The sequence below is a fragment of the Bos mutus genome, chromosome 3 (assembly GCF_027580195.1).
Source record: "Bos mutus isolate GX-2022 chromosome 3, NWIPB_WYAK_1.1, whole genome shotgun sequence".
NCBI classification, from domain to species: Eukaryota; Metazoa; Chordata; class Mammalia; order Artiodactyla; family Bovidae; genus Bos; species Bos mutus.
In genome coordinates this window covers 56,837,457-56,852,867 of record NC_091619.1, presented here as the reverse complement: position 1 = coordinate 56,852,867, position 15,411 = coordinate 56,837,457, and the positions used below count along the sequence as shown (strand labels likewise).

At 41.6% G+C, this 15,411-nt stretch overlaps 1 protein-coding gene across 2 annotated transcripts in view; it reads left to right on the top strand.

Moving 5' to 3' along the window:
- Positions 1-15,411, top strand: part of DNAI3 (dynein axonemal intermediate chain 3) — a 105,763-nt gene that overhangs the window by 69,809 nt on the left and 20,543 nt on the right. The window contains exons 19-23 of one of the 2 annotated variants that reach the window (XM_005888445.3): positions 3,794-3,924; positions 5,582-5,786; positions 7,240-7,331; positions 8,533-8,655; positions 13,999-15,162. In XM_005888445.3, coding sequence (XP_005888507.3) covers positions 3,794-3,924; positions 5,582-5,786; positions 7,240-7,331; positions 8,533-8,655; positions 13,999-14,142 — 695 coding nt within the window. In that variant the 3' untranslated portion in view covers positions 14,143-15,162. Of the gene's footprint in view, positions 1-3,793; positions 3,925-5,581; positions 5,787-7,239; positions 7,332-8,532; positions 8,656-13,998; positions 15,163-15,411 lie in introns of those variants that run through there. The other variant, XM_070367760.1, reaches the window with a different exon arrangement.

Genomic DNA, 15,411 nt, shown 5'->3' with positions numbered 1-15,411 from the left:
GTTTCTTCTTCTTCTGAAAGATGGATTACCCTACCTGAGCTATGTGTGATGAAGAAGTCACAATCAAACAAGGCTTCCAGATGACCCAAGAAATACAGGCTGATATATTTGATGATGATGACAGTTGACATAATCATCTCATGCACTCAACTCACAAGTTGGCACGTGTCATGTGTCAGGCACTCTTCCCAGTACTTTCCATGGATTAACTCATTTAATCTTCACAGCAACACTGTGTATTTGAACCCAGGCTGTCTGTGCTCTTAACCACATCAGGATGCTAAATCCTTCTTTCGATAATGACTCTGGGAACTACTGTTTTGTTTGTTTAAGTTTCTTATCTGACTAGGGGCTCTGGCATTTCATTGAATAACTTAAGGATAGCTCCATTTACTGCTGAATGGCACTAAGGTCTTTCGAAGGATAAAAGGAAGGAAAAGTTATATGGGCTGAGAACATTCAACATATTAAAGCACCAGTCTTGATGGTTATCTATATTCCTATCACTGGTGGCAGAGGGCTTCTAGACTCCTGGATAGCCCTGTTCATAGAATGAGATGGTATAGGAAATCCAGCTCAACAAAGACAAAACCAAGATCTGAGAAATACAGCATCAGCAAGAATAAAGCTGCTGGTTTCCAGGGATCTCCTGCCTTCCCAGGAATCTTCCAGATCACTTCAAGATGGCCTTAGAAATAAGTCTTCTCTGCTGTCTTCAAGATGGAGCTTTGGTTAGAGGAAAACTGGCCTTTTTGTTTGTTTGTTTTTAACTTAGAAGAGCTACAGTTAAATTTATACTTTATAAGGTTTTTCAAATAATTTTTAAATTGAGATAAAAATATACATAAACAAGAAATTTAACACGTTAACCATTTTTTAAGTATAGTTCCATGGTGTCAAGTATATTTACACTGTTGTGCAACTAGTCTCCAGAACTCTTTTCACCTTGTGAAACTGAAGCTCTGTTCTGGTTAAACAGTAGCTCCCACTCCTTTCCTCTCAGCCCCTGGCCACCAACTTTATGCTTTCTATCCCTATGAATGTGACTGTCATAAGTACCTCATGTCAGTGGAATCATACAGTATTTGCCTCTTTGTGACTGGCTTATTTCCCTTAAAATAATATACTCAATTTTCATTCATGTTGCAGCATATGTCAGAATTCCCTTGCTTTTAAAGGATGAATAATACTCCATTGTATGGGTATACCACATTCTGCTTATCCATTCATCCATTAATGGACATTTGGATTGCTTCTACCTTTTCAGTATTGCAAATAATGCTTCTGTGAACATGGGTGGACAAAAATCTCTTTGACATTGTATCATCTTTTGGAAAGATTATGGTGGCTCTTTTTTCTGCTTAATGTTGTGTTGGTGTTCTGAGAAAAAAAAAATCAAACCTTCACATAGCTATTAATATGTTGAGATTCAGAGTAAGTTGGTGGTTTTAGTACAAAGTAGACACACAGTGTAGTTTGACCTAGACAGGCGCATATTTTTAGGGCCATCCCTGGGACTTGTGGGTCTGGGCAGCAAGGCGAGAGGAGCAGCCGGCTCCAAAGCCAGGCCAGGGGAGAGGAAACCAAGCCACAGCAGAGTAGACAGACTAGGGGAGCAGGAGTACCCTGGTGCCCAGGACAGAGACAAAGAGGAGGTCATCATTTTAATATCCAAACCAGCTCATCCTCTGGTCTTCCCAGTGGCGATAAATGGAAGGTACAATGAGCCTATTGCTCTTAACAGAAACCTGGCTGTCATTCTCAGCACTTCATTTCTTTCACCCTGCATGTCAACTCTAGCTCACAAATATTTCTTGATTATCCACTCCTCCCTTGCATCTTCATTCAAGTCACCATCCTTTCTCACCATAAATGCAGCATCCACCTCCCATAGTGTCCCCTCTTTGCTTTTATCTCCTCTGATCTATTCTTCCCACAGCAGTCAGAGAATCGTTTCATATATCAGTCAGATCGTCTTCTAGCCCTAAAGGACTCATTAAATCACATTATACTTAGAATGTAATCTAAATGCTTTTCCTAATAAGGCTCTGCAGCACCAGGACTCACCAGGTCTTCATTTGTTTCCTATGTTTCACCCTGGGATTATCAGTTGTTGTTCAGTTGCTCAGTTGTCTCCAACTCTTTGTGACCCCATGGACTGTAACACGCCAGGCTTCCCTATTCTTCACTATCTCCTGGAGTTCGCTCAAACTCATATCCATTGAGTTGGTGATGCCATCCAACCATCTCATCCTCTGACACCCTCTTCTCCTCCTGTTTTCAATCTTTCCCAGCATCAGAGTCTTTTCCGTGAGTCAGCTCTTCGCATCAGTTGGCCAAAGTACTGGAGCTTCAGCTTCAGTATCAGTCCTTCCAACAAATATTCAGATTGATTTCCTTTAGGACTGACTGGTTTGATCTCCTTGCTGTCCAAGGGACTCTCAAAAGTCTTCTCCAGCACCACAGTTTGAAAGCATCAATTCTTCAGTGTTCAGCCTTCTTTATAGTCCAACTCTCATATCTGTACATGACTAATGGAAAAATCATAGCTTTGATGATACGGACCTTTGTCAGCAAAGTGATGTCTCTGTTTTTTTAATACACTATGTTTGTCATAGCTTTCCTTCCAAGGAGCAAGCGTCTTTTAATTTCATAGCCACAGTCGTTGTCCACAGTGATTTTGTAGCGTGAGAGAAAGTCTGTCACTGTTTCCATTTTTTCCCCATCTATTTGCCATGAAGTGATGGGACTGAATGCCATGATCTTCGTTTTTTGAATGTTAAATTTTAAGACAGCTTTTTCATTCTCCTCTTTCACCTTCATCAAGAGGCTCTTTAGTTCCTCTTCACTTTCTGGATTATCAGACTCCAGTCCTATTGCCTTCCTCAAAATTATAGATACTCTAAATACTTCCCAGGACTTTGTTGTGTATCATTCCTTCTGTCTGGAATGCTGCTACTGTTGCTGCTAAGTCGCTTCAGTCTTGTCCGACTCTGTGCCACCCCATAGATGACAGCCCACCAGGCTCTGCAATTCCTGGGATTCTCCAGGCAAGAACACTGGAGTGGGTTGCCATTTCCTTCTCCAATGCACGAAAGTGAAAAGTGAAAGTGAAGTCGCTCAGTCGTGTCCGACTCTTCACAACCCCCATGGACTGCAGCCTCTCAGGCTCCTCCGTCCATGGGATTTTCCAGGCAAGAGTACTGGAGTGGGGTGCCATTTACTCCACACCAAAATCTTCCCGTGCCGAACTCAGGCCTAAATGACTCACCTTCAGAGAATCCTTTCGAAATGTCCCTTGTTATTTTTTCCTGTATTTTTTTCCTTCATAATACATTTCACATCTTCTTATTATATACCTTGAGATTTGTTTGTGGAGTACCTGTCTTTCCACTGGATTTTAAGTTCTGAGAGGGCAGATCATGTTTGTTTATTAACCATTTTTTACCCAGCCATCCATAGCAGCTGGTACGTACAAACAGTCCACAAATATCTATTGACTAACAATCTATAACACTGACTAAGTGATGGGTTAATAAATGAGTAAATGAATAAGAACGGAAAGTGTTCCTTTGAGCCTCCAAAGTGGCTTCGATGGGAATTTCCCTGGACTTTCCATAAAAGGAGGAGGAGCTGTCCCTTGACAGATTGATTCACCTCAACTGACCTCTGGTTCTCCACTCTCAGACCTCATTAATCAGGACCTATCTGTCCATCGGATATTTGCCCATTCTTCATTGTAGGAATGTAAACAGTGTTATGAAAGATGAAATGGCCTTTTCCACTCCAACAGCAAAGAAGCCTGTGAGCCTCTACACAGTCCATGATGGAGCTGTCCACACCGTTCAGAGGTCACCTTTCTACAAGGACATTATCCTCACTGTTGGGGGTTGGAACGTAGCCATCTGGAAAGAAGGTATTATGGTAAGTTGCCTGCAAAATGGAGGAGTAGGTGTGTGGTCCTTTACTATTGAGAAAAACAATAGGAACAACAGACTGTTCTGACATAACAATGCCTTTGGGACGCTTTTTAGAAATACTGGAACAGATGGCCTGGGCCCCAGCCTGTCAGCGGAACCAATGCAAGCCTTTGGAAAACACAACCATTTGCTTTTCTTCCCTGAAGGCAGGAAACATTTACAAGTTTTTTGTTCTCTGAAACCAGTGTTGTCTTCTAAATACGTTGTGAGCTGTTCTCTTGGTTTATGTTTTTCCCCTCCCCTTAAAATACAAGATGGGATACTGATTACTGTATGAAGCCCAAAGAAGCAATGGGTCTATCATCTTTGCTCCTGCACCAGGCAACTTGTCACCAGAAAGCGGGAGTAAGAAATCTAAGGGCTCTATCACCAGGCAGACAGAGACATGCAGAGGTCAGGATGGGGCAATGCCAAGAATCCAGTGGTCAGGATTTAGGACAGGGCCTGGATCCAGATAGTCAGAAGCTAAACTGCCAAAACCTAGAAAGATTGGTATAATTGAATGAAGCAGGAGTGTGGGAAAATCAGATATGTCCCTTTCATGAGCTACTTAAGAGAATTATCAAAATCTGGGGGGGGGGGAAATATATATATATATATGAGTTTCATATCTATAATATATATATTCTTTGACCTAACACTTTTCCGTTTTATTTCTGGGAGTCTAACTTACATGAATACTCAAAAAAATTGTGTGTGATACATGTACAAGTTTGTCATTGAAAAAAGTTGGGAATCTCCTTAAGTGTCCTTCCAGAAAAGGACTGCTACTTCATACCAATGTCCTTTGGTATGATTTTTTTTTTGTCTTTACAACAAGCAAGTATTAGTTTTTCAGTTAAAGAAAAAAGAAATTAAGCCAAGATTGTCCAAAGACTGTGCAGGGGTTAGCCACAGAAACCGAAGTAACTGAGCAAGAACAGATTGCAGTGTCTCCTGTAAGGAGTCCATGAATTAGTGGTGTTTGTCCCCCACAAGAAGCGTTTGTTTGCATGTTTGGGAAGGTAGGAGGCAGCTCCATAGCTTAGGTTAGTCCCAGGTAGAGCGTGATGGTGGGAAGAGAATGCATTTTGATCTTCTGTCTCTATGAAAACCCCTCGAAGAAGGCAAAGTACCCCACAGCAGAGAAGAGAAATGATCTTATTATGTTACATTGGTGGTCCAAAATCTCTCCCCCAGAATATTCATAAACTACTGGATGCAGCTCACAGAACTGACTGTTCATCGTAGGCACCTGACAGGAAAATAAAGATATAAGCAAAATTTATAATCTTATAATCTTTACTCATCCAGTGTCCACCAGTCTCCAAACAAATAGCAATGGGCTTTAGGAACAGTTGAATTAGAACCACCAATAGCTCAATTAGAAAATTTGATCTTTTTAAAAAGTCACTAAAATAAGAAAAAAAATGCTATAAAAATATACAAGAAAGAAAAGAGCCAGCATATATAAAAACCCTATAAGGAAAACAAAGAAGACTTCTGAGTAGGCATAATTCTGCTGTTATATGATCATAGCCATCTGAGTTTTATTCTAAAAACAAAAAAAACCTTGTAAATATCCCTCAGATAATAACAAAAACTTTTGTTTTTAATTTTAGACCGGACCCCTCCTTCAGTCATGCTGTGCACCCAAAAGGTACACCTCAGGGCACTGGTCCCTGACCAGGCCTGGAGTCTTCTATATTGGCCGAGAAGATGGATACATCGATATCTGGGACCTTCTTGAGAAAACTCATGAACCAGCCCAGTCCCAAAACATCTGTATAACTATGATCATGTACATCAAACCCTGGACCTTTTCTGGTATGTTAACTCTGATTAAAGGAGCAAAGTCATTTTGCATTTTTTGGGCCGGGGACATTTTGACATTCATCTGGAAAGCCTCTGATGTTGCTTCTCAAGTTTTTTCTCCCCATGCCACCTCCTCCCTTCCATCACTGCACTTCCTTTCCCTTCCCTCTTCTACTCAAATTTTGGTTACAACCTGAGTTTCACTAGTTTCTTCATCAGTTATTTCTGAGACACATTTTAGTATGTCAAGCAGGGGCTGATTTTGAACCACGCAATGAAAAGCATGCTTGTCACCCTCTCTGGGTCCCTAAATCACAGGGTGAACCCTAAATCCTTGCTACCTTTTGCTGCTTCTTTTTCAAATAGAATAAGTTCTGTATCTTTAATCTTTTGTTATGTCACAAATGTTCAATATTTTATCACTTTTATGGCTTTCCCCTGGACAATATCAAGCAGTTCTTTTCATGAAATCTCAATGACTCTGTGAGGTCATATATCTGTTTAAACTATAACTTTTGAACTAACTGTGAGGAAAAAATAATGTATAACAGAGCAAGCAGAAATTCAAGAACATGTCGATAGAAAAGTAATTTATATCCTTTATCTCAGTTTCTCCATTTCACCCAAGTAATACTTTCTACCCAGACTAAGTATATATTTGCCTCATTTAAAAGAAGTTTCCCTTTGTTTCCAGAGATGCACGGGCATAAAATTGTCATTTTCTCAGAAAAAACATGAGGTTTAGAAACACAGTCTTCAGGATTTCTAGAGTGTCAGAGTCTGGCTACTACTTGACCGTATGTGTCACAAAAATGTGTTTTCCCATATTTGCTGCAAAACATTGCTTTTGCATACCTAAAGGGATTACGATTCTAGGATTTACCAATGTGAACCAGACCTTCTGAAAAGGAGGAGAAAAAAGTTTAGATAAGAAATTAAAATTCTCAAATATGCTTGTGTTTTATACCCATTTAAAATGACCAAAAGGAGCAATTTGTTTCTGTAATAAGAAAACTGGTTTTGGCTGTATTTGAAATTCATCTGGATAATGGCATCCTTTAGCCCTTACTGTCTTTGGTGAAAATCAGCATCATGATTTTTCTGTGAATATCTTCCATGTATTGTACCCGCTTCCTTCTCAAATCTGCCATGGATCCAGTCAGAGAGGGTCAACCTCACCTGGGAGTCACAGTCCTTAAAGTAGAGACTAAGAAAACATGATTGGGGATGAGCAGGGTGGCTGAGAAAGGCTCAAGGTCTCAGCCTTCATTTCACCAACTGGAAAGTGTCTTTCATGTGTTATTATAATCTCCAGTCATGAAGGTCTGATGAAAATGCCAAGATTATTGTAATCACAACAGGCCCTTTGGGAAATCACAAAGCAAAAATGCAGTACATGTTTAACCTCTAAGATGACTTTCTGATTGCAGAGCTGTTTTTTCTCCCCATTTTTTGAAACTTTTAGCTAAGCAGCAATTTATAGCCATAGCTGATTATTATGGAACACTGCATATATTGGAAATTCCTTGGACATTAAGTCACCCTTCAACCAATGAGGTTAGTAACTTTTGGCTTTGAGGATTTATGTGATCAGATACTGCTGAGACAGGTTTTAGAAATATATTCAGAAATGACAGCATTTTTGCTCTGTAAGAAGATAAAAGAATCATGCAGTCAAAAATAAGGGGATGTTAACCTAAATGGGAAAAGAATTTGAAAAAGAATAGATATATGTATACGTGTAGCTGAATCACTTTGCTATGCATCTGAAAGTAACACGACATTGTTAATCAGCTATGCTCCAATATAAAATAAAATAATGAGGGGATGTATTCCTGTTGTATGAGATAAATGACTTAAAGCTAGAGGGGGAAAAAAGCATGCGATGAAAGAAAGGCCAAGTAAATGAAGCCCAGATTCAGAGAAGAATTGATTTGGGGATTCATAATCATAGGAAGTTATTTTCATATTGTAACCCAAGCATGGGACTTTATTTTGGTGATACCCTTCCCAGAGGACCCAGCTGACATTTTTTTGCATCTCTCCATCGCCAGCCTCCATCCATCCTTCCCCAACTTGGTGTACTGCAGGCAGCAGGTCTGAAGTGGCAGTGTTCTGCCCCTGCATGCATAGCATCCAGGGGTTTTGTTTCAAGCAGTGTTAATAGTTATTTTATAAAAAGAATATCAATAAATAGTACATAAATATGGATACAGTAAACATGAAATATATAGATTGCAATCTGTTGCAAGTTCCAACAATATCAACCTAGTTACTTGCAGGCAAAAAACTCTCCCTGCTTTGGTCACCTCGCCCAAGGTCTCTGATACCTTCCCTGCTCTATTCTTCTGCCCACACACGCTCCCCAGGGGACCAGGAACTCAACTCTGCTTCCAGCCCCTCTAGGGTTTCCACTGACATCCTCGTCTGGGTTTTCCAAGTTTGACTGATAATGCAAAACTTCCCTCAGCCTTAAAAGTGAGAAGGAGAAAAAGGAGGGAAAAGAGGCATCCAAGGACATTTCTCTTACAAAATTACCATTTTCTGCAGCCCTCTCCTTCCAATCCCACTCCTTTTCTGCCACCCCCCAATTCGCAGGTCCCTAAACCTCAGCCCTCTGGTAGTGGGCTTTGGGCCTTATCCCAAAGCAGGCAATCTAGCTAATAACTTACAAGCAGCAGACGTTCTTCCAGAGCCTTGTCAAGAACATGGAGGCTTCTGTGTGAGCCCCGCTCTCATGGGCCTGTATTTCTAACAGGTATCAAGTGTAAGTCACTACTTTGAAAGAGAAGTCAAACATCTGGAATATGTAGAACAGCGCAGAAAAATTCGTGAACAGGAAAAGAGAGAAATGGAGCTGGAACTGGAGAAGAAAAAAGTTGTAAGTTAAATTTCAGAAACCAAAATTGCTTTCCTCTAACACTAGTAGGATTATATTTGTTTGGCTTAGTCCACAGATTCAAAAGAAAAAATATGCCTTTTCACATTCTTCTCTTCTTCTCATGGGAGTCAAGAGGGCAGTTCTCTGATTTCCTAGCTTAGTGTGAGTCAAACTACCAATTGGACACCTAGTGAGATTCTATCCAATTTAGATTCTGACATTTTCTATATTTCAAGTCCTTAGATTAAAGTGAAGTGAAGTGAAGTGAAGTGAAATGAAGTCGCTCAGTCGTGTCCAACTCTTTGCGACCCCGTGGACTGTAGCCTACCAGGCTCCTCCGTCCATGGGATTCTCCAGGCAAGAATACTGGAGCGGGTTGCCATTTCCTTCTCCAAGGGATCTTCCCAATCCAGGGATTGAACCCAGGTCTCCCGCATTGGAGGCAGATGCTTTAACCTCTGAGCCACCAGGGAAGCTTTAGATTAGGTGGTATTTAAACACCAATATGGATACAGAGATTCAAAATTTGAATGCTTTCATTTCATAGAAACTTAATATTTAATGAATAATGCATTAAAATAGTGTAAAAAAGAGTGGAATATGAATTAAGACATGTGGACTCACATCGCATGTCTACCACTTACTAGCCATGAGATCTAGAGCAAGGTTTGCATCTTTGCTGAGTTTTGGTTCTCTTGTTTTTAAAATGGGAATACTAGTAACAACCTTTTAAGATTACTGTGAGTATTTCAGTTAGGTAACCTGACAAATAATAAACTGGCATTAAGTGGGAGCTAGTATATAGAGGGCATAATAGCTACTACTTGTTGCTCGGTCCCATCCGACTCTTAGCAACCCCATGGACTGTGTAGCCCACCAGGTCTCTCTGTCCATGGGATTCTCCAGGCAAGAATACTGGAGTGGGTTGTCATTTCCTCCTCCAGGGGATCTTCCCAACCCAGAGATTGAACCTTCATCTCCTGAGTCTCCTGAATTGCAGGTGGATTCTTTTCCCCTGAGCCACTGGGGCTCAGAACCCACCTGCCAGTGCAGGGGAGGTAAGGGACATGGGCTCTATCCCTGAGTCTGGAAGATCCCCTGGAAGAGGGCATGGCAAGCCTCTCTAGTATTCTTGGTGTGCTACGGTCTCCTGGTGGGCTATGGTCCATAGGGTCGCAAAGATTCAGACACGACTGAAGCAGTTTAGCACAGCACAGCACAGCACAGTATATAGAGACAGATGAACGAATAGATACAAATTTTACTGTAATAGACTGGAACTGTGAAATTTGCGATTGAGGATAATTTGGTGTAGGACACATCCTTCTTAAACTCTACCAAAAAGGAACCTAAAGCTCTGAAGCCCTCACCCTCGTCTTTCTCAACCTCTCTGATGTGATTTTACTTTGTTGGTCTTCCCTTGACCAATGGAATTGGGGTCTTTAAACAGTCTGTGAATTCAGCTCTTCTTTCTTTCTCACTTGAGGTCATCTCAGTCCATATTTCTGCTTTTCTCTTGCTCATTCCCTTCCTTGCCCTTTTGGCAACAACAATTTCATCACTGCCTTCTGTTTCCTTATAGCCAAATATATAGCCTCCCCCAATATAATTACTCATGTGAGACCCTAGGTCTCAATTAAAAACACAAACATATGGAAATATTTTCATGTATTGCATTAGCAAATAGATTAACATTATCATACTGTTAGATACAAATTAGTGTAACAAAAGCAGATGAAGCATCATTTCAAAACATTGTTTAGTGGTGATGAGATATAAAAAAAAGCCAATTAATTGACCTTGTTTACTACAGAAAAAATGGTCTTGGTCTGTTCTTTTACATGATCACAAACATTGGATGAACTTCTGCCATGGGAGATTACCTGCCACATTTTCCAACACCAGCAATCATCCGCAATTACTAGGAGCATTTACTTATTTATTTTTTATAATTGTACTTTATTTATTTATTGAAAAATTTGAGGAGGGCTCTGCTGGGTCTTCACTGTTGCTTAGGCTTTTCTCTAGTTGCAGAGAGCAGGGGCTACCCTCCAGCTGCAGTGTGCGGGCTTCTCATTGCAGTGCCTTCTCTTGTTGTGGAGCACAGGCTCTAGGGCACCAGGGCTTCAATAGTTGCGGTTCCTGGGCTCTAGAGCGCAGGCTCAATGGATGTGGCACACAGGTTTAGTTGCTCCGCAGCATGTGGGATCTTCCTGGACTAGGGATGAACCCCAGTCTCCTGCATTGGCTGGAAGATTCTTTACCACTGAGCCACCAGGGAAGCCCCTAGGAGTGTTTAAATAGCATAGTGACAGCTAATTATCCATATAAGATAATAATAATTTTCATGTGAAGTACTTTTAAAACACTTGAATATTGTAATAATCATATCTTGGAACTGAGTTTCCAAAACTTTTCCACCTCCTTGTTGTAACTTCATTTCCATCTGGCATTGTACCCTCCTTAAAGCAGAGCTTCCATGTCTCAAGTTTTCTCTGGAACTAGACTGTGGATAAATGAGTACATTTAAAGGGGTTCCTCTGCTACATTTAGAACATGAATAGAGTCACCAAGGAAAAACAGCTAAATGTTCATCAGAAGTATCTCCTTACAAGCGATGGCTGATGATAGGAGACATGGGAACAAACTGTAACAGCCTCAGACAATTGCCGTGGGGATTAAACGAGTTAAATATTTACAGCACTTAGCCAGTAACTGACAGATGGGAAGTGCTAATGTGTCCACTATTAGTATTATTACAGAGGGCAGGAGATAATCACACATCCATCCAGCAAGGCCGGTCTTCATGAGTGCCCCCCCTCAGCTGGCAGAGATTAGGCTATGCACTTCAACCCACAGATATGAGGGTAATCATATACCCATCTCTTTGCAAACATTGAATCTGGATACCACTCACTTATTGAAAAATAATAGTAATTACAGCTCTAACAGCACACAAAATGGGAATTTTCTTAACTGGAATTTCAGCTGAAGACCCAAAGCAGAAAACAAGCAGTAGTTTCCATGTGATTCATTCAGAATTCAAAACAATTCTGCAGCCCTTATTCAATGACCCACATCCAGGCTACACAAGGGAGGCAAGAGCTATGGGGAAAGAGGTTGGAAGAGAGAATTTTTTTTTTTTTTTTTTTTGAGAGAAGCATTGGAGGGCTGTGTATTCCCCATTCCTACTCCTGCAATACCACCCAGACTCTGGGAGGAGACCATCAAGGGAAGCACTGCTGGGGACAGGTTGCTGGTGAGGATGGACAATTGGCCTCATACCCCTGGCAGGAGGCTCGCTGAGCCACAGAAATCCAAGGGCCAGAAACTGCCAAGGGACCAGAGCAGACCGTCCAGGGAGAATATAGGAAACCCAGGGACAGGGACCTGACTCCTATGGCTGGAAATTCTGCAAGCAAGAGGTTGGCTTGAACAGCTCTGACAGACTAGTGGAGAGAGGACCAGTGAGCAAAGAACTTGTACTGATGGCAGAATGAGGGGGTGAGTTGTCCTGGGGTCAGGTGGGAACTTGAAAGTGGCTAGGCTCAAATCAGATGCCTCAAAGGACTTTCTTAACGGAGTGAGGCAACCTGTGGAGGCGACGAATGGAAGTGCGCGGGGGCATTTCAGTTCTTCACTTACATACTGGGCTGGGCTGGATCTTCAGGTAATCTGAAAATGACACTATTCCTAATATCTAAAAGTGGTAGGAAATGCTACAGAATCTGTCACAAATGTGGCAAAGGACAAAAGTTAGGAGAATAACATCTTTCTACTCTCACCCTATCAAGTCCTGCTCTTTTTGTGAACTGGTTATTGTAGTTAACACCTATTAAGTGCTTACTGTGTGCCATGTACCATTCTGAGGACCTGCCATGTTTAATAATTCATTTAATACTCTCAGTGGTATAATGTGGTTACAGTGATTAGACATGAGGAATCTGAGGAAGCAGAGATATTAAGAAAGGGAAAAAGCAAACATAAAGCACAAATACAGCAGGGGATGAAGGGAACTTCAGGCATGGTGAACACTGAAAAGAAGAAAATGCCTCTTGCAAATGATTCTCAGGAAACTAGAATAAAATACGGTGGTGGTGCCCTCGATAGAATCCTCAAAGACAGAGTTTTGTGACAAGAGACCAGAAGGCACAGGAAGACATTAGGGTGGGGAGAGGGCAAGAGGAGGAGAAACAGAACCAACACAGGGGGATCCTGTGGGGCTCGGTGGTAGAGTCCGCCGGCCAATGCAGGAGCCACGGGCACGACCCCTGGTCTGGGAAGATCCCACATGTCACAGAGCGACTGAGCCCTGCACTACAACTATGGAGCCTGTGCTCTAGAGCCCCAGTGCCACAAGTACTGAGCCCACACACCGCAACTCCTGAGGCCCACGTGCCCTCGAGCCCGTGCTCTGCAACAAGAGAAGCCACCACGACTAGAAAAGAGCACCCACTTGCCACAAAGCAGAGAAAAACCTGTGTAGCACAGCCAAAAGAAATAAATAAGATTATTTTTTAAAAATCACAGGACGACATACCAATATGAAGTAATGGTAAATTCATCTGAAAGGAGACACAGATGAGAAGAAACAAAATCTTAAAAATCATAATGACTGCCCTAGCAGATACAATAACTTTAATTAATTAATTTAATTTAAATTAAAATACTAACTAAACCAGAACAGTACCCATGCAAACATTGACAGATCAAAGAACAAAACAGATGACTCAGATTATTCAGCAAGTGGTGTTGGGTAAATTAGCTGAATAAATGGTCTGTTGTTTTTCCCCTCCCCTCTCAGCATGCTCTTCCCTCTACCAGTGGCAGGAGCTCATAGGCTAGCCTGGATTCCCTCTGCCCCTGAGAGCCCACATCCAGTCCATCACAAAATTTGATCAGCTCCACCACTAGGAGATACCTTGAGACTGCACACACTACTCTGCTGATCTGTGCCCTTCCTATTCAGGGTCAGCAGCCCCTCTCCCTGACTATGCAAGAGATGCCCTCCTGCCCCCTGCCCCACAAAGCCCTCTGGAGAACAGCAGCCAGTCCGGCCCTTCAGAAATAACAGAAGTTCCTTCCACGGGAATTCCCTGGTGGTCCAGTGGTTAAGACTTTGCCTTCCAACGGAGGGAGGTGTGGGGCTCTGTCTCTGGTTGGGGAGCTAGATCCCACATGCCTCACAGCCAGAAAACCAAAACATAAAAGCAACATTGTAACAACTTCAATAAGGGCTTTAAAAAGTCCACATCAAAATCTTAAAAGGAAAGAGCCTCCTCCAGCCTTTGGTATCTCTAGCTGTCAGAGTTTTATACAAATGACTTGCTTTTCTCCCCCTAGAAAAGGTTTCAGAAGTCAAAAGAACAACTGGAGGCTGAATTGAAAATGGACTACGAGAGTTATTTGGAACTGGAGAAGACTATCCTCACCAATCTAGGTCTAAGCAAAGAGAAAGAATCAATGTCATACGTGGAATTAGTGTAGAAAAGTTTTCTGTAGAGGTGTTTTGGGGGTCTGTGGGAATTTTCTTTTTGCTCATTATTTTTTATGTAAGGTGAGCTAGCAAACTAGACATTAAAAAGATTTACTTGCACATATTAAGTTTTTATCTCACTACAATTAAAACTTTTGAATTAAGCAACAAGATCTGTTTCAGTTTGGGGACTGAATATGTACTAAACTTTGTACTGAATATAAAAGGGTTTGATAATGAAGCTTTCATTTTCCTGTAGTATTACAGAGCTTAAGACATCCACACTCAATCCTCAGTCAACATCTATTCAGAACCCCTGATCCCAGACCAGAAGGGGAAATCAAACTTTGCTTCTAATTATCAGGTTGTTTTTGGTCACATCTCCACCAAGTGCTCCCACTGGGCCACTGCACAGATTATCAGGCCATGAGCTAAACAAAATATTAGTAAATTGAATCCTGAAATATACACTGAAAGAGGGTAACGTATGAAGATATCACATTGAGCTTATCTAGGAAATAAAAAGTTAGTGTAACAGTAGTGCTCAGTCGCTTTGGTCATGTCTGACAAGAACACTGGAGTGGGTTACCATACCCTTCTCCAGGAGATCTTCCTGACCCAGGGATCAAACCTGCATCTCCTACATCTCTTGCTTTGGCAGGTGGGTTCTTTACTGCTAGCGCCACCTGGGAAGCCCAATGTAACAGTAGAGAGTAAATCAACAATTGACTGAAGGAGAGAATTTATGATACCAAATAAACGCAGTAAAACATTCACTAAAATTCAACAGCCACTTATGATAAAACAGTAAATTCTTTGCAACTACAAAAAGAAGGAAACCTCCTTAACTGGATGCAGGGTATCTAAAACAATCCTACAACAAACGTTATACTTAATGGTGAAAAGTTGAAAGTTTCCCTCAGAAGTGTGGAATGAGATGATGTGCACTGTCCCGTCTTCTAATCAGTATCTGGTTAAACTGAAGCTTAACCAGTGTGGGCACACAAAGGCAACAGCATATGAAACTGAGTTGTGAAAGAGCTTAATGTGTCTCAATAAGAGATTCAACACACACACACACACACACACGGGATTTCCCTTGTGGCGGTCCAGGGCTTCCCAGGTGGCGCTGGTGGTAAAAAAAAAAAAAAATCCACCTGCCAATGCAGGAGACACAAGAGATGCAGGTTCAGTCCCTGGGTGGGAAAGATCTCCTGGAGGAGATCTCCTGGCAATCCACTCCAGTATTCTTGCCTGGAGAATCCCATGGACAGAGGAGC